At 39.3% G+C, this 27,146-nt stretch overlaps 1 protein-coding gene across 1 annotated transcript in view; it reads right to left on the bottom strand.

The window, feature by feature from the left end:
- SYT7 (synaptotagmin 7) overlaps positions 1-27,146 on the bottom strand; it is a 261,982-nt gene that overhangs the window by 68,084 nt on the left and 166,752 nt on the right. The window contains exons 3-5 of the mRNA XM_083348320.1: positions 7,485-7,564; positions 2,647-2,778; positions 1,345-1,560 (exon numbers count right to left, since the gene is read on the bottom strand). Coding sequence (XP_083204446.1) covers positions 1,345-1,560; positions 2,647-2,778; positions 7,485-7,564 — 428 coding nt within the window. The remainder of the gene's footprint in view (positions 1-1,344; positions 1,561-2,646; positions 2,779-7,484; positions 7,565-27,146) is intronic.

The raw sequence follows: 27,146 nt of genomic DNA, 5'->3' as shown, positions 1-27,146 counted from the left end.
AGCCTGGTGGGATGCGAACCTGCACTAATTGCAGGCAGCTGGTGTTACTTAAGGAGGCATTAGCCCACTGCTCCACCAAGGCTCCTTTTCCTGAGGTTCTCAGGAAAAGATTCTGGACTGGTCATCCCTCTCTAGCAAGATCTTTATTACTGCCTGTTCTCCTTTCTACTAGCTTGATCTCTCTTCTTGGATTCAGTCTGTATTGTCACACATACAGAAAGTGGAGGCTGCTGCTCATGTCTCTGTTTACCTAATCAGAGCACGTGAACAAGCAAAGGGAATAAGAGGAGGAGTAGAGTCTGGCAATACCAACATTGCCTTTAAGACGTTGACCACCCAAAGTCTTTGGTAAATACAAATTATCTTAATAATTCCATAAAAGAATCCTTACTAAGAGAAGGTTGCCCATTAGGGCTTAGATTTATATTTAACACCAGTATTCAGCCAGACTCAGCTTCCATTGTTTCTTTCTTGCTTGTCAGATGCCTTTTTAAAAAAAAAAATGATGAAAATAAGCAAGCAAATGTGATATGAGTAACTGAGATATTTTTCAGTACCTCATTTTTTCCAGCTTAATTACAAGAAATTTATTTATCATCAAATATATATCCCATGTTCCAGGTCTTCAGTCTTTGGCCTATGACTAATGGGATAATAGATTTCACAGAGAAATTCCTTAGAGGGAGCTACTTAGGGAATATCTGCTACAACAAGTGCTTTACTCGTCAGTTGTTCCTTTCCTTGTATAACAGTTCACCAGTTTTGAGATATTGCAATGTGATTTTCTTGCAAAAGAGTAAACAACGAAAGCTGGATTTAAGTTAGACTTAGAAATTGATGGATTATGTGAACACATTTTTTTTTTTGCTTTTGTGACTGCAGAAGGATGGCAATAAATCACATGACTAAAGAGCATATTCTAGAATTATGTTGTGACTCACAGTATATTTACTCTGAAGCACCCAGCAATATAGCCATTGATGAAAAATCTGTGGTCGATTGAAAGATGTTTAGATTGACCCAATAGGAGACCAGCTTTTACATGCTTATGGGCAATCTGTCTCAAAGCATTAAAAGTCAAAATGCTCTTCTCTCAAGCCTTTAACCATCCTTTGTGTGTGTGTGTGAAGAACAGAACCATCTGCCTCAAGATTTATTTATCCCCACCACACTATGACTATTCTGTTATATTGTCATAATGACAGCCCTTATATTTTTTATGTGCTTGTCTGGACTTCAGCAGAAACATCATTATGGGATTTGGACATGTTTATCTTCCTAGCTGCAATGTCTTTGGGGCCCACAGGCCACGTCACGCCAGGCCTGGGATGCACTCTCACTCACTTGGATAAGCTCAGCTTCCCTGCTGCTAGGTGGCTCTGCACCATTTGCCATCGGCCTCTCCCCGCCTTCCCAATGCTGGGCTCGCTGTGGGCCGACACGCTGCTCTTCATGCCGTCCTCTCGGAGCTGCTGCCTCTCTCCGTGGCATCCTTCTCGCTCTCCTGCCAACCCAGCTGTGGCTGAGGCAGCCAACTTTGCACCTGACAGCAATGAGCCACTATGGTATGTCAGGAAAGGAAGGTGGCAGGTGGCAATGAGAAGGAGGTCACATGAAGAAGAGGAGAACAGACAGAAAGAGAGACAGAGAGAGAGAACGAAAAGAGAGAGACAGACAAGGGACAGACAGACAGACAGAGAGAAAGAGAGAGATCAGCACTGCAAAAGAAAGGGCCAAGGAGAGCCTTTGTCCCAGTCAAAGGCAGCAGGCAGCCCTGGCTTGTGAGGTTATGATTGCAGCCAAAGTTAATTCCATAGACAACGAAGGGTTGAACAATGGATAAGACCGTTAGGAGAGGCACTGTGCAGGCGAAGGGAGAAAAAAGCAATGTTAGTGAGAGAGCTTACCACTACCATCACCACCACCACACAGTGCAGATGCAGAGAATACGCTGAGAGGGTGACCAGAACGGGCAACCCCATCCTGTGCTGCAGAAAAGGAGTGGGTGGGTGAGGGAGAGGAGAGCCAAAGGAACCAGGGGACAGGGAGGGACGGGGCTGGCCTTTCTCAGTGAGTTGCTAGGCAGTGGTTCTCAAACCACTGGAAGCACCATATTAGCCTAGCAGGGAAAATGCCTGGGCTAAGACCTTAAGTACAAAGGAATGCAATGGCTTTTGATGCGGATTTAAGGGTTAAGTTGCTATCCAGTGCCAACCCTTTCAGTTGGATGAAATCATAATGGATTTATTAGGTCCAAACCCACCTTTTAAATCGGCTGTATGATTGACTACGTCAAACTTTTATGAGTCAATGATTTAATCTGCTTTCGACAAACAGTATTTTCCATTTCACTGGGGCCAAAATTTGAGCCCCAGGTAATAAGAGTTCCTGGGATAATGGAAACACAAGTCTGCTATTCCAAAGGTACCAGCCAGTAGTTGTGAACCACTGAAAGAGCAGGACAGAAGGCGAAGGGGTTGGGGTGGGGTTGCTCGTCTCCATGGCCATATGTCCATGGGGAGGGAGTAGTAGAGTGCAGGGGAGGGGAAGAAGAGGAGGGGAAAAAGGAAAGCAGGAAGGGGTAGGTGGGAAAGAGGTGTGCATATACTCACTATGTATGATCAAATCAGTTAAAGAGAGACTCACTTGAGGGAAAGTCGTGGATCACCATATGGGGCGTAAGGTGATATGTTTAGTATAAACTCCTTGGGAGGGTAGGAACTCCATTTCTGCTGCACTGTGTTGTCATTGTTATTCCAAAAGTCTCTGTCTAGATCACTAGATCAGCCGGTGAGAGGGGAGAAAAAAAAACAAAGGGAAATACAAGAGAGAGAATCTAAATTCCTGCAAGGGGAGGAAGGAGGAAAAAAAAAATAACCCAAATGAGAGACAGCAAGGTTAGTGTTGACTTCTCCTCCTGTGGAAGGTAAAGCTTTGTGCCTCATACCCATGTGTCCACACAAACACACATACACACTCAGATGATATATAGGTAAGGCAAAGCTGAAAAAAGATAGGAGCAGGCACCTCCAGAGCTGATGGTAAGGGAGAATGAGAGAGGGGGGGGGAAAGGGAGGGATGCGTGTTAAAGAAACCTCTGTTAAATGACTCTAAGACTTGTTTCCTCAGGACTCTACCTTGTCTCTTACCTGTATTCTTCCTTTCGGGGGGACAGGATTTTTGCCTTTCTGTATTTTTTTTCAACCAAATTGGGTAATGTGGAAAATAAAGCAGCATCTTGGACAATAGCAACACATTTTATAAAATAGTGGGAACATTAGCTAGATCTGTTGCTGTTATGCAGAGAAAGAATCTTTTCCGGTTTCCTGCGCAGTATTTGTGCATCAAACTGGAGAAAAGCACCTCTTTGCCCAATTAGAAAAGATCCTTGAGAATAAGTTAACTGGCAAATCCCACGAGATAATTTCCAAAAGAAAATTATCTTAAGGTAGCTATTTAGATTTCTTTCATCAGATTACAATAATGTGATGGTGGGAAAACAGCTTCAAGGTTATGGAGGAATCTTAGTCCATGCTCCATTGCCATACTGAACCTAGGGTCACTTCCACAAATGGGCTTTGCAGCAACTGAATCTGTTCTGAATCTAATTGATTTACTGATGATAGCTGTATTGCAGCTCCAGTTCATTTGCACCAACCTGAAATTGCAGCCAAGCTAATAGTTTTTACCTGGACTGCTACAGCTTTGCACTGACTCCATTCCTCTATTGGCAGAAACACTTTCCTCAACCATTCTCCTGGCTCATGTCCCTAATAACCTTCAAGTAAGTTCAGAGCCTTCACTGTTGCTCTTGGCCATTTTAAGTTGATAAGCACAAACACAACTGTCAGTTGGCTTCAATTTGTTTCTGAAGGAATGGAGAAGGGCAATAGGGTCCCTTGAACAGGAAAGAAAAAAAAACTTAATTGAAGCAAGAGGCTGGCTTTGAACATTCTTCCTGTCCTTGTCATTATAGCTTTAGAGCATGGGAAGTGATAAAACTTTAGATGCTTGTCCTCAAGAAGAGGCCTACTCAGCCTGAGGGACGTGGCATTTCCTTGTGTAGATCTTCTGCTCAGCTGTGCAGAAGGAGCCAAGGAGGGTGATTTGCCTCAGGCTGGAGTTTGTGGGCTCACAGGGCCTCATCACCTGTTCTGTAAACAGCTAGAGCCTAACCAACCATCTCCTCTTGAATTTAGAGCCCCTCCAATGGCAACTGAGTCACAGCATATGAGATTCGTCTAACAAATTTATGAGAGACCTCAAAGGTTCCTTGCAGGTTATCTGCTTGCATCCACTTCTCTTACCACTCACCTAGTGTCCTTGCCGTTTGCGGGAATTAAAAGCCATTTGATGACTTCTTGAGGCATGTATAGAAAGAAGATGAAAAGCTTGCTATAAAGGACAACTGAAGCTCATCAAAGAACTCAAGGTTCATCCACAAGATACCAACAATAGAAAAAAAAGAAGTAAAAAGTGCTGCAAAAAAGTAGAGAAACCAACCTCGCCACTATGCCTGCCTGCCCGTTTCCATCATCATGTGACAAGTGTCTTTGGGTCAGAATTTTTGTAGAACCTTTTCAATATGGGGCTAAGAAGTGAACATTTTCGCAGCTGCAGAGTGTAAGAAGAGAGTTTCTATTCATGTCTGTTACTATTTACTGGCAGGTGCTTAGGAAGAAAGGTCTTAGGGCTATTGTTTTGTAGTGGTCTTGTTCTACCCTCAGCATAATTATCCATGACCCCCAGATAAGCTATGCAGAGATCAAAAGCACAAGGGAAATAATTATCAGATTCACACATTTATAATGGCCTTGGAGCATGGCATCCATTGGTCTGATTTAGCTAAGGGATTGGCTAATAATGTCATCTAGAACCATAAGCTACTGATGAGACTATGCATCCAGGAATTAACAAACAACTACTCTATATATGAGCACATATCTTCAACATACATATATACATATTTTTCACACACACAAACACATAAATAGCTACATATTATGCACAATTATACAGTATATATGCACAAATCCATATAAAGGCATGCACAAACATGAATGCACACAGAGGGGCAGAAATTTTATCAATTGATTTTATCAACCCATCTGAAGATGTACAGGCAGAATTGCAGGTGTACTTTTTAAGGTAACACTTCTTTTGTTAAATCACCATCGCTCCAGGGCCAATAACCAAGGTTCCTTCATCCAGCTTTTCCATTGAATGTCATCAAGCAAATCTCAATACAGCGTTCTTTATTGTAGAAAATTAGATTTGGGAATCCCACAGGCAAATGTCAGAGAAGAACCAAGGGAAAGCTTGTGTGATTATTTCAGAAGGTGAAACAGCTATTTTATGGAAATTATTACTTAATCATGGTTTCAAGAGTGTAACATTTTTAACAATTCCTGAAGATGAGATTATATTCAGTCCCACTATAAGGGAGCCTAGATATAAAAAATTCAAATTATGGGACCATGACAGAGAAACATTATTTCACTGTGATGTGTTGCTATGTGCAATGATCATAAAAAATTAACTCACCTTAAATATCCTTTCAATATGAAGTAAAAGAAATGGGTGAATGACGATCCATTGTCAGTTGAATTATTGCTCTATCAAGGAAATAACTGAGGTAACCATAAGGGTTTGTAATATCCCACTGTTTGGTGCAATAGCATCACATGCCAGAAGAAGATTAGTTACCATTAATGTGTCCTTATTTTGTTTCCATAAGCAAGTTTAAAGGATAGGTCTGATTCTTTCTGTGTAACTAAACCTATATTTCTAAACCATTTATTAGAGAGGCTTCCATACAAACATCTATGTGGTTGCATAATAATCTTCTCTATTCCTCTGGATGCTAACTTCGATACTACAGCTGGCTATAAGATTAAGCCCTACTGCAGGGATAGGAACCTACAGTCCAGATGTTGCTCAACTACAATTTTTAGCACCCTTCCCTATCAGCCATGTTCCTAGGGTTTCTTGGAGTTGCAGTCTGTTAGCATCTGGAGGATCATAAAGTTGAAAATATCAATTGACTGCTTTTCCAGGTGGAGAATTTATTGTTTGTCAAAAGATAGAAGAAACATTAATCTTTTCAACTGAATGTAACAAGTGAGAATAGCTTACACATTAAATAACATTGGGCATTTCTCAGAAAGCTTGCCATCTCTTAATAATTGGGGAAGAAGATAAAATCTGAAAAAGAGGAATGTGTCTGGATGAAATTGGTTAGCCATTTACAAATCGTTTGATAAAAACATGCAAAAGAGAACAATTTTACAACATTTGCATGTGTTAGCTTTTATATACTAGTGAACATTTTGAAATGGTGCCTACAAGACATGTTTTACAATAGCGGGAAACACGATTGGGGTGATTTATGTTCAGCTGATTGTTGGACTTCGTTTTAAAAAAAGATAGGTGATTATGATATGGGGAAGTGTTAATGGAACAGATATAATTGTACATTGTATGGGCCTGGGAAAGGAAGGCAGGCAGGTGGGTAACAAGAATTAAATAGATTTTGAAATCTTGAGGTATGCGGTAACCCTGGAATAATGAGATATGGGATATTACAAAGAAAGGAAGGCCATTATCTAGGTAAGTCCCAAAGATGCTTTTTCATGTGGACTTTCTTGTTTTTTCTTTGAAGACGTTTCACTTCTCATCCAAGAAGCTTCTTCAGCTCTGACTGGATGGTGGGGAATGGAAGATTTATACTCTTTGTAGACAGCTGGTCATTTGCATTATTTTAGAGAGTCGTGGAGGCCACCTGGAGGCTTATCTGTGTCTTCAGGGTCATCTGAGTAGTGCAAATGGGTGTGGAGCCTTCTTGGAACTGTTGAAAGGACTGTGTTGTAGACTGGAGATAGATGATGTTGTATACCTCCCCCTCTGTTGAGAGAGGGCTGTTTTGACATAGATGGCCTCTTTTACCCCTCTTTCAAACCAGCACTGTCCAAAATGTGGATTTTGCTGTCTTCGAAAGAGGGGCCTTTGTCTTCAAAGAAAAAACAAGAAAGTCCAGTTGCCTCGTCAAAAAGCATCTTTGGGACAACTGGATGACCTGGATGACTGAGAACCTCCGTAGATATCTGGGTAAGTCAATGTGCTGAGATAATGCAAGGAAAAATATTAGTATGCTGAATAATGAAACAAAATTATTTGATGAGGGAGTTGAAGAACAACATGGTGTTTATGGAAACAGAGGAACAATTACCTAAAGTGAACAATATGAATACTGTGCAAGATATAAGGAGTATGGTTGCACTTATATTTGGTGTAATAAGATTGTGGAGGAGATGGGAATTCGATTTTTGGACCACTGGAATCCAAATGACTGGGAGTGCCTTGTTTTCAGATACAAGGTAGCTTGAAGGTATAATATCAAACCTATGCTCGTGATGCAGGTTTATGCAATGACTAACTCAAACACCTCAAACCCATTCACTCCAATAGTTCCTACTGGGACTTACTTAATGGCTTTCTTTTCACTGCGGCATCTGCTGGAATCTGGCGTTCCCACAGTCTCCAAGGAATTTTTATAACGCTTGCCCTAAAATGAAATGAAAAAGAGATGTGGAAGATAAATATTCACTTGAAAGGAGCCATTTGCGAGTGACCTCTAAAACATATTCTTTAAGGGAAGGAAATTCTACGATACACATAACTTCATATCAAGCACACATCTTCATTACTATAGTATTACACCTGCTGTGTTAAGGCTGAAAGTAGAGCAATTTTTTAGCAGGGCTTCGCAACACTTTGGATTTGATTCGGAAATAGTGCTTTGGAGGTATGCTGGTAGCATCTTTCAGGAATTTCTTTAAAGCAGCTGCACAATTTTCTGAGATTATGCAGCAACTTCAGAGGGCAGCTATAACAATCCCAGAAAAAGGTGGCATTGCTTTAAAGAACTGCAGACTGAATCTACACTCATGCTTCCACATGATCTGAAGAAGACACTGCATAACCCTAATAATTAAAAGTAACTGGAGACCTACTAGAAATAAAAAAATGAAGTGAGACTTAAGTTCACTTTGATGAAATAAGCTTAAAACTTGCAATTATCATGTGACACCTCAGCTTCCAAGTGACACTTCCCAAGGGTAGCAGTGTGGTAGATTTTCTAGACAGAACCACTTTTTTTAGTGGCTAACAGTATCAGGATGAAGTCTTAGGGGATGTAAGATAGTATTATTAATACTTGGAGACTCATTTGCCTCCTCACTAATTAGTCTTCAGCTATGTTAACTTTCACTAAAGTTTCATGTCAAGAAATTGATCCAGCAGGTCCAAGCCTCTATTTTGAAATATTCTTGGAATAGTTTTGTTAACTGTAACTGTAAGGACGAGAAGCATCTCTTATGTGGCAAGCAACAAAAGCACTTGAGACTTTTTCATTTAAATTACTGAGATCTAAACTGACTATACTATACAAATACAGGTAGTCATGTGATGTCTCAGCAGCCATCTGCACACCTTCCTCACCTCATGGACCATAAGTGCACTCTCCCCAGCCCAGCCTTAACCACCCCCATCCTCCCACCTTCATGTTAGTCTTTTCCCTCTCCCACCTGGCTGATGATCTGCTTGCCAACCACCTGGGACTCTCTTAATCACTGGAAATCCTTGCTTAATGACAGAAGCAGGGAGTGTTAGGATTGCCCTTGCTGGGACAATCACATGATGTCACACTTTATGGCCGCACTGCTTAAGCAATGGAAATTCTGGTCCCAATTTCCATCCTTAAATGAGGAATATCTGTAATACATATCTTAGTCCTTTTCTCAACTTGATTTTCTTCTTTCTTTACTCTTTTTAAATTTTATGATGACGATGAAATGTTCATACATAAGATATTAAATAGAATTGATTAATTATGTGCCATCAGGTCAGTGATGAGTCTATGATCTATGACCATGAAAATAGAACATCTTCAAGAGGTCTTCAAGAGATCTTCACTCAGCCTGGTCCCTTAGTGTTCTGTACCAGCCTGCTACTGGCCCTGCAGATAAGGCAGGGACAACCCCTTTTACAAGAAGGCAAGAGGCTGGAACTAAGCCTGCCAAATTTATTAACATAAAAACATAAACAGAGCAAAGAGAGCAAACACGAACCATGAAACAGGAACTATTCAAACGATTGCCTTCAGCAAACCAGCCCTCCCACGCATTCCCCTTTTAAACAGTTCAGGGCGTGGTTTCTCTCTGCCTCCTTCCGAGGTGCCCCATTGCCTTCCTCTGTTTACTCCTGATTGACTGCCTCCTGCGTTGGGCGTCCTTGAACAGGGCCAGCTGTGGGTCATCTTCATCCACGCTGTCAGGCTCACACAGCTGGGTCTGCGTCGTGACCAGGTGGGAGGGGCCTGGCTGAGGGCTCTCATCAGCAAGCTCTCCAACCCCCTCAGCAACCTCTCCAACACCCCCCTCCTCCTCCTCTGAATCATCCGACCCAAATGCCGAACCCACAGGCTGACCCTGAATCACAACACTTAGGTCTTCCCACGGTGGACCATCACTGCTATAACTGAGTCCATCTTGCTGCTGATCATCCTTTTTTCCTTTCTTTCCAGCTTTGCCAGCATTAGAGCCTTTTCAAGAGAGCTAGAACTTCATGTAATTCATCCCAAGTAGGATAATTTGAGCCTGGTTGTTTTTGCCTTGACTGGGTTGATACAGAAGGATCTTGAACTTGAACCCTATCTAACAAAATGAAATTCAATGGTTAAAAAAGTAAGGTTCTACATTTAGGCAAAAAAAACAACAACACCACTAAATGGACAGGTATAGTATAGGTGGTACCTTGCTCAATAGTAGTAACTGTTAGAGGGATCTTGGAGTCGTAGTGGACAATAACTTAAATATGAGCCAGCAGTGTGCTGCAGCTGCCAAAAAAGCTAACACAGTGCTAGGCTGCATTAATAGAGGAATAGCATTAAAATCACATGAAGTGTTAATACCACTTTATAATGCCTCAGTAAGGCCACACTTAGAATACTGCATCCAATTTGGTCACCTTGATGTAAAAAAGATGTTGAGACTCTAGAAAGAATGCAGAGAAGAGCAACAAAGATGATCATGTAAGGAACGGTTGCTGGAATTGGACATGTCTAGTTTAACGAAGAGAAGGATGAAGGCAGACATGATAACAGTGTTCCATTATCTCAGGGGTTGCCACAAAGAAGAGGGAGTCAAGCTATTCTCCAAAGCACCTGAGGGCAGGACAAGAAACAATGGATGGAGACTAATCAAGGAGAGAAGCAACTAAGGAGAAACTTCTTGACTGTTAGAACAATTAACTAGTGGAACAACCTGCCTCCAGAAGTTATGAATGCTCCAACACTGGACGTTTTAAAAAAGAGATTGGACAGCCATTTGTCTGAAATGTTACAGGGTTTCCTGCCTGAGCAGGGGGCTGGGATAGAAGACCTCCAAGGTCTCTTTCAGCTCTGTTATTCTATTCTATTCTATTCTATTCTATTCTATTCTATTCTATTCTATTCTATTCTATTCTATTCTATTCTATTCTATTCTATTCTATTCTATTCTATTCTATTCTATTCTATTCTATTCTATTCTATTCTTGCGGTAGGTTCCCTTTAGTTCAGAGTTTATTACTTAGGATAGCTAATCATATTTAAGCTTTAAACTGATCACAGGTCTTTTAAAAACATTTTGTGGAGTCATTATATATATATATGTATATATATATATGTGTGTGTATGTGTGTGTGTGTGTGTGTGTGTGTGTGTGTGAGAGAGAGATTTATGTGTTTCAAGATGGAGATGGTGACCATGATGGCTTCTTTCACTTGTTTTGCCATGGGGCTTTGCTGGATACAGGGCTGAGGTTAGATGATGGTACTTAGTGAAATAATAAACAGAAGTCTCAGTTGTTCTTTTCTCTTGACGAAGAGAAAAAATATTAAAACTGATTGTGTCTGGTGGTAACGATGGGTTGGGGCAGCCGAGACATTTTTGTACACATGGAAGGCAGGGGCAGATTGGAGGGAGGTGGGATCTGTTGTTAAATCAAGCATTTCGACTGTGCTGCTTCCCAACTGAGGCCCCAAGCTAACTGGCAGAGCCAGGCCTTTTTAGGCCATTATGAAAGGATAGGAGGGTTGGGGCCAACCTCACTTTGGGGGACAAGATGCTCCAGAAGGCAGGTGCAAAAGCAGAAAAGACCCTCCTCCTGGACCCTGCTAACCAGAATAATTGGGCTGATGGGCCCACAGTATGCCTCCTCTGCTGACATGGGTGGGACGGGCCAATCCTAGTGGACAGCAAATGCAACTTGTGGAACAGTGGTGTTACAAGGGCCATTCTTTGGGCCCCAAGAATTGACTGCGCCACCACACTCTGCACCAGCTGTAGCTTCCTAATGCCCTTCAAGGTTAGCCCTATATGGAGCGCATTACAATAATCCAAACATGAGATGACTAGGGCCTGAACAACTTAGCTCAGGGAATCCTGATCCAGGAAAGGCCACAATTGACACGCACCCCAAAGTTGTGCAAAGGCTCTAGCCGTGACTGCCACCTGTTCTTCTAGCAGGAGTCGCGAGTCCAGGAGAACCCCCAGGTTGTGAACTGGATCTGTCTGGGGTAGTGCCACCCTATTCAGAATCAAAGAAGACAAAGTCCTGGATCCCTGAGCCCCGTGTACCCAAAATCATTTGGTCTTGCCAGGGTTCAATAGAAGCCTCTTGTCCCCCATCCAGGTCCCCACAGCCTCCAGTTAGCAAGGAACTAAAGACTACCTTGCCTTGGGTCTTTTTTTGTCTAAGAGAAAGAGATATCTGTCAAAATTTCAAGATGCTGTTGTTGTAGCTCATAAAAATGAAGTAGAGTTCCAGTAGTTCATAGGGTGGCCTACTTTGAAGGACTAACATTAATCTTCTAATATGTACTGAAACTTTCAGAGTTACACAATGAATGAAATACAGTTTTTTCCCCCTTTATTTTTATTGCTTCTAAACTAAGAAGTCTGCAGGAGTTCACTTATCCCAATTCCTTCTGCTGGTCTTCTGGAAACTAGGTTGAATCCTGTTCGCAGTGAGGAATTCCACACTCTACCAAACAAAGAGGAGTCTCTAAGACCAAGCTTGCCTTCACTACCATCACATCCACAGTAGGGAAAGAACAAGCCATTTTTGGATTAATTGAGCTCTAATTAATTATGTTCGCAGTAACAAAACACATGCCATAAGATAATGAAGTGTGCATTTTCTTCTTAATTAGGTCTTGATTATAAGACCACTTGGTTATGATTTCTGATGGCAGGTTCAATGTGCTTCATGATACTAGGGGCAGACAAGAGACAATTATTGCTAATTAGGAAACCATTAGCAGACGAAAGCACAGGTGCAGAGGGAAAGCAGTTCTGTGTGCAAGTTCTCGGGTGCAAAGCAAGTAATATAGTTCACTTTATCCTAAGGCGTATCAGGCATCAAACTCAAAACATCTTCCTTCTTTGGCTAAGAGGTTTGATGTCAAAGGGCAATAATTTTAACATAAAAGGATGGAGCTTCCAGTGAGGGCTATGGTGGACTGACAGCTCCAAAGGAAGGTTGTTATGGCCAAGAACTCTGGCTGGAGGGTAGATGCTGACCAGTGAAATCTCTGTGGATCAAAGAGAGATTGTGAGATAACCCACTTGTATCCAGATGGCTGATATTCATGAGCAAACTGCAGAAATGAAGGTTTCTGCAGTTGTTACAGGAGTTGAGCAGCTGGACATTATTGGATTTCATCTATACCAGAGGTCCCCAACCTTTTGAGCACCAGGGAACTGTTCCGTGGAGAGAGGTTTTTCTGTGGACCGGTGTGTCTGTGTGGTTTCATGTATTGCCTCCATCCCACTGATGGGGCTTTGCTTGTTTGTGCGGACTGGTTTCTGGCATGCCACAGCCCAGTGCCACTCCACAGACCAGGGGTTGGAGACCCCTGATCTATACTCACAATAATTAATGTACCCTTTGTGGATGCAGAGACCAGCTATTCTAATTTCTTAAACACTTTTAGAAGTAATTAATCTACACATAAAGAGAGATTTCCTTTGTGGCAAAGTTTTTTTAAATACTTTATTGCTGTTTAAAATAATGACAAAAGAAAAATCAGAAAAAACCTATAAAAGTACATACATCTTCTACATACATACATACATCTTGTATATATGTATAAAAGTACATACATCTACATACGTCCACAAAATTAAAAAACTCATAGAAAATGCTTTTTTGAAAAAGGAAAAGGTGGTATAGTAGATCATTTTTGCAGCATAGTTACAATTCAATATATAGCTATCTAATGTAATTATTATTCAAGTTTGTACATTTATAATACATTTAAATTACCTTTTTAAACCTCTTTATTTTGTAAAATAGGTCCCAGATTTCATTATTCCTGGACCAGATAGACCAGAATATCAGGATGTATTATAAATGTTTTGAGAATGAAGTTTTGCAACCTCTACAAACCACAATGAACTCTATTTTACAGAAAGAAAGATGCCAGAGACTTGGAAAGAGGCCAGCATACATTAACACCTAAAGAGGGACAAGACTTGACTTTAACAAGAAACTACAACTGACACCACTATTGAATAATTATTTTAAGTTTTATATAACTATTTTAGCTGAAAAACAGAAAATAACTTTGCAAGAATCAGGAGGATCAACATGGGTTTTTACGAAAAATCAGTTAAAGGGTAATGCTAGAACTGTGGATATTTTGAAATACCTGGAACAACATAACAAAAAATAAGCCTCATTGATCTTTTTTAGCTGTGGAAAAGATCTTTGGCAATTTGAATTGAACTTTCCTGTTTCAAGTTTTAGAAGATTTTGGAGAGAATTTTATAAAATTGATTTACCATATACTTTATAGAAAGCAAAAATATTTGTTAATGGAGATCTAACCAAACCATGTGAGATACAAAAAGAAACAAGACAATGTCCCCTCTCCTGTTTATTTTAGTTCTTGAAATATTGAATACAGACATAAGACAGGACAAGAAGATTGTGAGCATAAAGATTAGGAAAAAAAGACTGATAAAGTCATAAGGAGCTTTTGCAGGCGGTTTCGTGTTGGTTTTTAATGATCCTTTAAATGGATTTTTTTTAAATTGCATTTATATCCCGCCCTTCTCCGAAGACTCAGGGCGGCTTACAAGCTTAGCAGTAGCCTTCATTCTATGTATATGCCTGCTTATTGAAATATTAATGGCTAAATTAAAAGAATTTTGTGCAGTAGCAATTTTTCAGATTAATCAACAGAAGACAAGGAAGTTAACAAAAATATGAAAATACAAGCTCAAGCAGAATTCATAAATAAACAGGTTTTAAGAAGAACATACTGTAAAATAATTGGGTATCACTATGATAAATATAAATTGAATGCTATTTCCAAACAATTATGTCAAGTCATGGAATGAATTTGAAAGATATGTTAAAATGGGACAAAGTACAATTGTCAGCAAGATTATATGCTCAAAAGTAGAAAAACATGATACTACCCCCAATAGAGGAATGGTTGCTGAAGATGATAGAACTTGCAGAGATGGGCATGTGGACCTTTTTGGTTTGAGAAAATTTTTGGTTAGAGAAAAGACAATATCTATGCTTACTGTTGACTGGAAAGCCCTTATGGACTATGTGGATGAAACAGAAAAAAATGATCTTATCACATATGGCTTTGATGATTTGAAAAAAATAGATAATAGACAAAGATCTTTTCTTTTTGTACCCGTAGAGTGAAAGGTAATTTTGCACTTGTACTTATATTTGCTGCAGAGAAAATCAGAAACTACTGCTTTTTATTTCTCTTTTTTTGCACTCTTTTGTTTTTCCCCTTTCCTTCTTTTCTTCACTTTATATTATAGTTTTTAATCTTCTTTTCAAAAGTCTTAATAAACAATTTTACTAGAAAAAAATATAACAAGAAAGGATCTTGTTATAACTGCATATATATAACTGCATATATATGCAGTTATAACAAGATTCTTTCTTGTTATATTTTTTTCTAGTAAACATATATACAGTATATGTTAAATGCTTGTTAACTATTTAGATTACCTTGCTAGGCCCCAAACATGGGACAAATCTTTATTTCCTGTTTCAGCCTAACCGAAGGCCATCGACAGGCAGTAGTCACAACAGTGACAGCTCATATTTGTGTATATATATATATATAAAATCCATATTTGAAAAGGTTTCAAAAGACCACAATATGGAGCAGAACACATTTGTTGAAGTATAAAACAGTTGGAGAAATATCAGACTGGTAAAGATAGGTGGCTTGTTTATGTCCCTTTTAGATTTGTAGAAAGCCTTGAGAATCACTGGATTCCAAAGCCAAATATTATGCTGTGTTTATTGCATAGCATGTAGCTAAATCTATTTTTGTATTTGTATCTGAATTTGTATTTGCCTTTATTATTTTTGCAAATAACTCAAGGTGGCGAACATATCCAACACACCTTCCACCTCCTATTTTCCCCACAACAACTCTGTGAGATGAGTTGGGTTGAGAGAAAGTGACTGGCCCAAGGTCACCCAGCTGGCTTTCATGGCTAAGGCTGGACTAGAACTCACAATCTCCTACTCTGTACCTTCTATCTTAACCACTAGACCATACTGGCTCTCTGAATTTTTCTTCTCTATAGGTCCTATAGATCTCTCAAACCACAAGAATACAATCCCACTTTGTGACATAACTTTAAAAAATACAATCAACAAATCAAAATCATAACATTAAAATATAAGACCCTGGTAATAATCTTTTCCACACAGAGGGGGGTATCCTACTTATCTGTGTGCAACCTATGTAGAAGAGATTTTTCGCATTTTGGGGCCGGAAAGAGAGGAGGCAAGTCTTTTTTTTTCTGTGCTATTTTTAGGGTAAGAAATACACCACCCTCTGTGATTAAAAAGAATGGTATAGATGTGTGGTTTAACTTATACATCTTTATGTAAAAGGTGAATCTTTTAGGATGTTAGGTTCTGAAAAGTTATGAACGTGGTTGAAGCTCTACAGGGAATTGAACAACACAGCTGGGAATAAAATCTCTATTCTAACTCAGGCATGGTAGCCATTACAAATAGTTGACAATCACTGAGCATCTGAGGGTGGTAGAGAATGCATATTCTCTTCAGAGTTGAACCTGTATTCTGTCTTGAAACAATCTAAGTCAGATAGGATCAGCAAGAAGTTATAGAACACTACAGTAATATACAGTATACGGGATGCTCAGCTACGTTTCAGGTAACTTAGTAGGGTCTTCAGTTTTTTTTAATTAAATGGTGTATGAAAATGTATTTCCATGTAGGAAAATAATGTCAGGTATAGAATAAATGAATGAATAAAAGAATGAAAACTAGATTACACCAAATAACTATACCTTCCTTTCAACTGACACACTCTCTCTCTCTCTCTCTCTCTCTCTCTCTCTCTCTCTCTCTCTCTCTCTCTCTCTCTCTCTCTCTCTCTATATATATATATATATATATATATATATATATATATATATATATATATATATATATATATATATATATATATATATCAGTATTTGTCAAGGCTTTTTGAATGGACCTTGCTAATTAACTCTTTCATTCCTGTTTTGGCCCGGCTCAGGGCTTATCCACAGGAACTAGTCAACTTATGACAGCTCATTATTTGTGCAAATTATTCAAATTGCTCAGATAAAGGGTATGACTAACTGATGAGAACATAAAGAGTTCGAAATGATCATCTTAGCCTCCCAAATTCTTTATTAGCAATTTGAATAATTTGCATATATATATATATATATATATATATATATATATATATATATATATGTATATATGTATGTATATATGTATATGTACATGTACATGTATATGTATGTATGTATGTAGCGGAGTTGGGGGGAGAATGGGGCCAGCAAGAGGCTTTGCAGGAGCCCTGCCAATTAGGTAGGAAGATGAGGAGCTGTGACAGCTGCCATGGGTCTGGTGGTTAGCCATGGCTTGAAGGAGGGAAGAAAAAAGAGGAGGAAACTGATAGAAGGGAGGAAGAGAGAAGGCTTGGTGGAGCTGGCTGTTCTGAGCCAGCTGATCGAAGAGAGAGTAAAAAGCTGGGGTTTTCATGTTTGCTTTTTTTGCTTCGTTACAGGTAAGCCGGATGAAAGGGGGAGGGAGAAAGAGAGTGAGAGTAGTTGCTGGAGCTGTTTGCTTGAAGCAGGCCAGGCAGAGAGGGAGGGATAAAGGGTGAGAGTAGTTGCTGGAGAGGTGGTGGGGAAAGGTGAAGTTTTATTGTTTCTTTTTCTTTTGTTGCAGGCAGGCCAGAGGAAGAGAGGGTAGTTTGAGGAGTTTTAATTCTTTTCCCTCATTGGAGTAAGTTAGGCAGAGGGAGAGTTAGGGAAGAATTTGACATACTTCTTTTAGTGGGAGGTAAGGTTTTTTTTCTTTATAGGATCAGCTGGGGGGATAAAAAGGGATTACATGGAGTGAGGTCAGAGAGGGGCGAAGAGAGTGGACAAGGGAGACCTCTGCCAGCGCCAGAGATTGATTGCCATCGTTCTAGGCAAGTTGTTGTCATCAAAGATGGATTAACATTGCCCTGGGCAAGTTGTTCCCACCAGAGACTGGTGCCATAGTTTTAGGCAAGTTGCTGTCTCCAGAGTCTAATTGCCATTGTTTTAGGCAAGTTGCTGTCACCAGAGACTGACCACCATCGTTCTAGGCAAGTTGCCATCACCAAAGGCTGATTAACATCATTCTGGGCAAGTTGTTGTCATTAGAGATTGACTACCATCTTCCCTGTAAGTTCTTATTGCCTCAGATCAACCACCATCATCCCAAGTGAATCACCGTCGAGAGACAGCGACCATGACTGCCCCATGTGCATGGTTGCTGATTGTGACTGAATACCACTGTGTTACATGCCCTGTTAGGCAGAGGCGCCAACATGAAAGACCTCTTTGGACTGGTGGCCAATTGGAGAGGAGGTTGGGAGGGCCTGGACTTAAGCAGTCCTTACAGGGGTGGCGTTGCATATACTATAATGAAAGTGTTACTGGTGTCATTTAACATCCTCAACCATCTGCTACCATTGAAATGGCATTGAAAATGAGTGGTTTTAATTTTTATTGACTAAGAACTATAATCACTGCCCACAACAACTACCGGTAGATAGTAAGTGAATGCTTCTGTTTGGATCGATTGATCTAAAAGCTAAATGTTTTGTCAGCAGTGATACTGTATATAAAACTATTTAGTGAATTGCCCAAATCTGAGATTTATAAGGACTTATTATCAAATATAGACATTTAAGAAAACAGTGCTTCTGCAGTATGAGACTCAGCACATTGTACATGTTTCTGTGATATGGAACTTAAACATATATAATCAATTGGCAAATTAATGATCATAATGTGGCCCCACTTATATTTTGCTTTAATACTGCAGGTAATACTCTTTTTGAATATGAACAATGGATACTTTTGCCTACCTAGAAAAGCCACAAGGATTCTAATAGGAGGGAGTGGCAGGAGAGAGAGATTAATCATACTGAAGGTGAAAAGAAGTGCAAGAGGAGAGATTAATCATACTGAAGGAGAAAAGATGGGTGTTGAAAAATTGATTTTGATTATTAGAGCTTAAACATAATAAGCAGAGGTTTTAGCCTAAGTGTGGTTAAAAAAAAGGAAAGAGATAGACGTGCCATCATGTAGAACTGTATAAATAGCAGCATTAATAAAAGAGAGGTATTTAAAGCTATCTTTTTTTAAAAATGAGAAGGAAAAACTGAAAAGAAACTATCAGTGTAAGAGATAGAGAGGAATCAGGAAAGTCCCATAAAACCATATGGAAGATTACATTTATAGTGAGGGCAAGTAAGACTTAAATTTGACTAGAAGAAATTTTCTAGCAGAGGTTTTAATAGAAAATGGCGTATGAAAAAGGATCGATTCAGGTTGCCTAAGGAAAGGAGGAAAAAAATGGAGATCCTTGGGAGTGATTCAAAGTTGGGAAACAAAATAGGGGATAGAGGAACCATTTAAGGCTAAAAATATTGAAAGAGGGGTGTTAGTGATTTGGGGGATTCCGGAGGACGTAAGTGGATGGAGAAAATGCTAAATAATAAAAAAAGGCACTGGCACTTATCCCATGTACTATAAAGATATGGCATACCTGAGATAGCAGTTTGGCATCTGGTGCCTAGTCTCACCTTAGGAAGAAAGCCAACCAGGTGACCTTGGACCAATTGCTCTCTCTCAGTCCAATTGCTCTCTATCAGTGGCCAACCACTTCTTAAAATTTGCTCTGAAAACTGCAGGGACTCATCCAGGCAATCACCAGGAGTCAACACAAAAAGAGCCTTGGTGGAGCAGTGGGCTAATGCCTCCTTAAGTAACACCAGCTGCCTGCAATTAGTGCACGTTTGAGTCCCACCAGGCTCAAGGTTGACTCAGCCTTCCATCCTTCCGAGGTAGGTAAAATGAGGACCCAGATTGTTGGGGGCAATTAAGCTGACTTTGTAATAATGCCGCTTGGGGGGGGGGCGAAAGCAGGCATATACATAGAATGAAGGCTATTGCTAAGCTTGTAAACCGCCCTGAGTCTTCGGAGAAGGGCGGGATATAAATGGAATAAAAATAAAAATAAAAATAAAAATAAAAAACACTGACTTAAAGCAAACTGAGGAGTTTACAACTGAATAAGAAGAGTTCTATCAGTCAATCATAAGACAGTAGGGGCACAGTAACATCTACTGTGGAGGCAAGGCAAGGCAAGGCAAGATAACCTTTATTGTTATTTTTTACTATGGGCACAACAACACACATCACAAATGAAATTTAGTTGCCCACTCTCAAAGTGAACACATACATCACACACACCTAAACATACTATATACAATATATACATACTATATAGAACAAATGCATAGACCTATATATACATAACATAAAAGGTAAAGGTAAAGGTTCCCCCGCACATGGATGCTAGTCGTTTCCGACTCTAGGGGCCAGTGCTCATCTCCGTTTCAAAGCCGGAGAGCCAGAGCTTGTCCGTGGACGTCTCCGTGGTCATGTGGCTGGCATGACTAGATGCCAAAGGCGCACGGAACGCTGTTACCTTCCCACCGGAGTGGTCCCTATTTTTCCACTCGTATTTTTTTTATGTGCTTTCGAACTGCTAGGTGGGCAGAAGCTGGGACAAGTAACAGGCGCTCACTCTGCTACGCGGCACTCGGGATTTGACCCGCCAAACTGCCGACCTTCTGATCAACAAGCTCAGCATCCTAACCCACTGAGCCACCGTGTCCCTATACATAACATATGAATATTAAACACTGTCCATCTTGAATATATAATGGAATTAAGAGAGAATATAAGAAAGATGCAAGTATTAGTATGAATTATGTGTCTCTTCAATTTCAACTGAAAGAAAAGAGAAGAAGAGTACAACTGATAGCAAAGTGGATGGACTCAATTACAGCGGTGATGGGAGCAACCATGGGGAATCCTGAAGGAACTCAATGGGGACAGATCTCCTGGAGAAGTTCCACCTATGTGGTCACTTCATGACCTTCTGTGATTTGCTTAACAATCGGCAGTGCTGGAATTGCCATTGCTAAGTGGCCTGGTCACGTAATGTTGCGCTTTATGTCTAGAAACAGCAATTCAGACCCAATTACCATCATTAACTGAGGACTACCTTCACCCTTTCTAGTTAAATGGAGAAAATAAATGTCAAAAGTTTTTAAAATTATAATACACTTTTTAGAAATAATATGGGCTTATAATGGATTAGTAATCTTAGTCGACTATTAAGTAATAGTTAAGATTACTAATCCCATTATGAACCCATATGTTTTTAAAAATGTATTATAATTTAACATTAAGAATAGCTGGAAATAGTGAGAGTTGCATACCAATTAGTGTGATAATTTGGAAAGTGTAAGTTAAGACAGTCTTTAATACAATGTAAACAATGTATGTTTTTTATCAAACTTACTTGTGTGAAAGAAATTAGATACATTTTTGTCCGCAAAAACAATCATGATGATGCCTCAACAACCTTACAAGTGTTGGGGTTCAGAGGAGGCTCTTTCTCTCCCTAACTGGCTGTTTTTTTATATAAAAAAAATCAGTTCTCTCAAACTATTTTTATTTCAAAGGAATTTTCAGTTGCAACAATGAAAGCTTCTTTGAAACTCATACAGTCTGAACTTACATAATTAAACCATTCTTCAGGAACAATTTTTATTTTTCATCACTCCCAAAATAGCTAATTTTTGCTAAAAAGAAAAAAAAATAGAGCAAGCCTGTATCTTAACATCTCAAAATGTTAGCTGAGCAAGATTAGAATTGCTCCTTTAGGCAAAATACTTGTATTTGGCAAAATATGGTATAACCAGAAAAAAACCCCCAAAACAATTCTGGAAAGGTATTTGGTATATGAAGGTATCCATTTTGTTAAGAGATACTTAACATTTTGTATGATGGTTGTGATTTATTAGTGTTTTAACACTGCAGCAGCAAATCATAAATGTATGAATAGAAATGTGCTTTTTAAACATGAAGGCTGGGGTCACATATCACATGTTCAACAATCATATGATTTGTTCAGTTTGGGCTGACTGTTTCTACAAATCTTGCCTACTATGTTTAATAAACAGGGTTAAACAAACCATAGCTTAATGTGAAACATGAGCCAGCCACAATGAATCCACATCTGAGAACTGTTATGAAGGGTCACTCATGCTTCAGTGGCTGGATATATTCTTGCTTCTGTCTAAAGCAATTTTATTCTTATTATTTGTTGTACATTGAGTACAAAAAACTTTGAAAAAAACGAACAAAAGCAAATGAATATGGCTGCCCTATTGTGCTCCTTTAATCTCCTGATTGTAGCACAATTTCTTGAGCAGCAAGGTTAGATTATTTCTCAAGGGCCCTGTTGCAGAAGGAGATTTGAGCCAAGTTAGGTAATTATGCTTCTCACATTCAGGTTCAGGACCCCAGATCCTTCGCATAGTACTACTGAGGAATAATAGCCATTTTTAATCTTGCTTTTATTATTATGGTTTGTTGCCCAGTCAGCCAGATGTTTAGACTGAATTTGGCATTTTTGCCCACCTATCGAGTCCTTCCCAAGTTTCTGGGATAGGCAGATGTGGATGTTTGATTGTGTTAACAGATATTGTCACAGGATGTGAGCTGTTCTGAGTAAAGCTGCCTTTTGCAATTGACTAATGGTGAATTTGTTAATGCTGATTGTATTCAAGTGGTGCTCCAGTTGTTTTGGGATTGCACTCAAGGCACCTATGACTATTTGGACTTCTGATGCCTTCTTTTGCCATATTTCTTCTATTTCTATTTGCAGGTCTTTGTATTTTGTTATCTTCTCCAGTTCTTTTTCTACAATTCTGCTGTCTCCCGTTAATGCCACACCTACCATCCAGATGTTTTTGTTTTTCTTATCATCAATTGGTAAGTCTTGGGTGTTATTGGGCAGGTGCCTGTCTGTTTGAATGCTGAAGTCCCAGAGTATTTTAGCTTCTTCATTTTCTATGACTTTTTCTATTTTATGGTCCTACCAGTTCTTGCTAGCAGGAAATTGATATTTCTTGCAGATCTTAACAATGCGCCATTGTTGCTACTTTGTCATGCTGTTGGTTGTAGTCAATCTGTGTAATTTTGCAGAGCTAATCCAATGGTCCACTGTTTTTTTCTTCCTTTGCAGAGGTGGCACTTGCTATCTGTTGCTGTCTTCTCAATTCTGACTTTGTATTTGTCTGGTGCAGCCCGAATTAGCCCCTCTGTCACTTTCTTCAAATGTCCTTCTCTTAGACATTGCCAGGTCTTGTTATTATCTGCTTTCCCTGTTATTTTTTATGTACTGGCCATGTAATGCTTTGTCTTCCCATGTCTCCTTTCTTTTCTTCACTTGGTCTTTCTTGTAAGTGAGTTTGATCTCTCTAGTACTCAGTAGGCCTTCATGGTATACTAGCATCAGTGCATCTTCTTCACTACCTTTCATATATTCTTCCAATGCCCCTTCTTCTTATTCTACCATCTGAGGTACTTGCAACATTCCCTGCCCACCCATTTTCCTTGGTAACAGAGTCTATCAACATCGCTGCATGGATGAAGGGTATAATTCATTGTCATTGTTTTTCTGGTCTTCCTATCCAGGGCCTGTTAGTTCTGGTTGAGTCCAGTCTGTTATTCCAGCTGTGTATCTAATGTTTGGAATTGCCCAGGTATTTTCTCCACTGAATTTAGATTTTAAGATCTTCTTCACTCTCTTAATAAATAATAATAATAATAATAATAATAATAATAATAATAATAATAATAATAATAATAATAATAATAATAAATAATAATAATAATAATATAAACTTGGAAGGGACCTTGGAGGTCATCTAGTCCAACCCCCTGCTCAGGCAGGAAACCCTATACCATTTCAGGCAAATGGCTGTCCAGTCTCTTCTTAAAAACCTCCAGTGTTGTAACTGTCAGGAAGTTTCTCCTTAGTTCTAGGTTGCTTCTCTCCTTGACTAGTTTCCATCCGTTGCTTCTTGTCCTGCCTTCAGGTGCTTTGGAGAATAGCTTGACTCCCTCTTCTTTGTGGTAGCCCCTGAGATACTGGAACACTGCTATCATGTCACCCCTCACCCTTCTCTTCATTAAACTACACATACCCTATTCCAACAACCGTTCCCTATATGTTTTATGTACTCATTTCTTGATGTACTCATTTCTAACCTTTTTCTTGACTTCAATATTGCTTGATGTTATTACTATTATTATAGATAATTCAAAATAGTGAAGGTAACTAATACTCATTTCCCCTCCTATTTCCCCCCAAAACACAACCCTATGAGGTGGGTTGGGCTGAGAGAGAGTGACTGGCCCAAAGTCAACTAACTGGCTTCCATGCCTATGGAAGGACTAGAACTCCGTCTCCAGGCTTCTAGCCTGGACTCTAACCACTTTTCAGAGCATTGTGGCATTACTGGAAAGACTAGGACTACAGAGTAGGCTCAGTTATATACATTATTTAAACAACAGCTTTGTTTACAATTGTTTAATGACCATAGAGAAAGAATCTATCGTATGCCACTGAATACAGGAAGATAAGGTTATTAATATAATCACAGAATTAGGTGCCAAGACTGCTGTGACCAGTTATTAGTTCAGGACAGAAATCCAGATCAAAGTAACCTAGATGAATTGTAGTCTACCTGAAGTCTGAAAAAAACCAACACAATGAAGGAGAGTCCACCAATGCTCTGGATAACAGGTTTTAATGTCCATCTGCTAGTATTAAGATTGTTCCCCTTCTCTGTCATTATTCAATTAGAATTTGCCTTTCTATAAGTTAAATCTATTATTTCATGTTTGGCAGTTTAACTCATTTTGACTTCTTTGCCAACACCAGACCATGTATTATTTTAAGTATTCAGGAAGGCTGATGAGCCTAGTTAGATTCCAGTGAATTAAAGCTAAACTACCAATCGCCCAGCTGGGTTATGGTATACTGTTTATATTGTAGGTTACCATGGCAAAGTAATCTTGTGATTGTATAAAAAAGGTAGTTCAAGATGCTTGAGATCAAGAAATGTAGAAGTAACTTAGCAAAATTTATTGGGAAGCATTAAGGTGAATTCATGGAAAAGTCTAAAGGAAAATAAACAAACAGTATATATTCACTTACCAAAATCTATCCTGAAATAAGCTGACAAAAGAACATTAAGAACAAAAATTAAGATGTCTTCAACATCACCTGGTTATTAAATATAGGATAAATACTGATATATGATATCCAAATATATGATAACCTAACCTGGTGGCACAGTGGTTAGAATGCAGTATTGCAGGCTAACTCTGTCCACAGTTTGGAGTTCAATCCTGATGGGCTCAAGGTTGACTCAGCCTTTCATCGTTCCGAGGTTGATAAAATGAAGACCCAGATAATTGGGGGGACTATGGGGCAGTATATAAGTCTAAGTGCTATTGCTAATTTATTATCCAAACAGATACAAGTGGTTGAATGTTATGTTGGTCTCACTGAAGAATTGAAACCAGTATTTTGAGCAATTCAAGATTTTGAACTAACAAAGAACATATACACATCTATAAAGAATACTCTTCTCCCTAACTGGTATTCTAAAGGAAACAGACACATAGGCTTTAAATATGTCTTCATAAATGCTATGGAATTTCTTACCAATTATTAGAAGTTCTTATGAGTCATTTAAGCTAATATACCTATTTTATAGTACAACTCTATGCAGATCATTCTATTTATACCACTGTTACCAGAATTGGAAACAGTGATAAATATCGCTAATGCCAGAACTAAAAGTGACTAAGACTGATTTATTTTAGTAGGTTTAAAAAAATGAATCTCTTTGTGTAACTCAAAACATTAAGAAGAAATAAAGGCAAGAAATTAAGTACTTAAGGTGCAAGTTAGTTTGACAGGAAGAGGAAGCCTTGTTTTTAAATCTGGCGGAGGTACAATCACTTTCTGAAACACAGCCTGTATCTCCTAAAGTCATAGTATGGCACAAGGAGCATTTATACTATTCTTTACCATTCAAATCACAGACAATCCGCATCAAGAATCCCATTTTTAGCACTAGTATTGAGAACATACAATATCTTTACATTCAGAGCACATCCCCAATAAGTTGTATAGATGCATCCAGCAATAATACTGTAGACTTTATATTGAGCTATGTACATGTTGGGGGGTAGGTGGTACAAAAAGTCCAGATTAGGGGACTGGGAGAATGAATCAGAAAGGTGAACAGAGAACAAATTTTAGAAGAGGTTGCAATGATGGGCTTCAGAAACAAGGCATGTTTTATGTCTTGCAATAACAGGTACATGCCTTGTGTAATCAAATCAGCTCCATAGGAGAACCGGAAGGATCCTGGGGAAAGCAACAGAAGACAGAGAAACCCTTTGATCATCCAGGCTGACTCAATCTCTTTTAGATATGCTGATTCAAAATATAAATAGAGATAAACTGCTTGCAAAAATCATGATGTCTTGCAGATTCTCTCCAACTGGGTCAGTAACGCAGATATATACACTGTCAGGGCAGCATGATTTAGAAAGTCAGAAGCACAGCCTCTTAATATGGGATATACACAGCAATTTTCAAGCAGAAAACCCTGGGTTAGCCACTAATAGCGGCAAAACCCAATTAGCCAGGACATCACCAGCAGACAACGATTTGAAATGATTTATACAAGAGTATTCAAAACTATGGGATATGGGAATCTCACAATCTTCTCCAGCAAAGAACAACTCATATAGTTGGAGGAAGGTGGGGTGAAGCTTATCACATGCCATCTGTTGCTGCTTCTTATTTCTCTAAATGGTAGTAGATAAAGATGCTCACCTGCTCCTCCCTGTGCATAATTCATTTCTTTCCTAAATGCTTCTGCTCTGTGCCAGCAAATGTCCTTGTCAAATGAGTCCAGGTGGTCTCAGGACATGCACTGGATTAAAATCTGGTCTGCCGTATAGAGACAGAGAGGGAAAAAAAGCCCTCTGTCTTAGTTCATCGATAAAACAATGATAATTCAATTCTGAAGACAGGAACTTTGTTGGGAACAGCAGGCTCCTCTAACACCTGTCTCCTCCAAAAATTGTAATGCTGAAGCTAGAACAGGAGGAAGGTAGATCCTGATTGAGGACAGGGTGCTCCTGTTTTATCTGCATTTTGGCATAAGGTGAGAATGTCACCTTCTGTTATGCTTCTAAATTTAACCTGACGGTAGAACATAAGCGTCCATTGAAATTCTGTGCTATCAACACCCCATCATATGCGCATATCAATGGACTACGGTATTTGCAACTTATTTTCTATTTCCACCTTTCCTGACCCCATAGAGAGTAGAGATGTCAGCTGCTGGCTTTGGAAAAAGATACTTCTGGGTTTTGGAAGAGCTTTGACTCTTAATGTGGACAAGGGAATAGGAGACTATCTATGCAGCAGATACCCATCTTAAGGATGGTCTCTCACAGGCGGAGTAAAAAATTACCCTGAAGTGAAATGCAAAACATTTTAAACCAGTTTCTAGACTTCCACTCACTCACTCACTCACTTGTTCATTCA

The sequence above is a fragment of the Vipera ursinii genome (genome assembly GCF_947247035.1).
Source record: "Vipera ursinii genome assembly, chromosome: 1".
NCBI classification, from domain to species: domain Eukaryota; kingdom Metazoa; phylum Chordata; class Lepidosauria; order Squamata; family Viperidae; genus Vipera; species Vipera ursinii.
The sequence above is the reverse complement of the archived record's forward strand: the minus strand, read 5'-3'. Positions and strand labels throughout refer to the sequence as shown.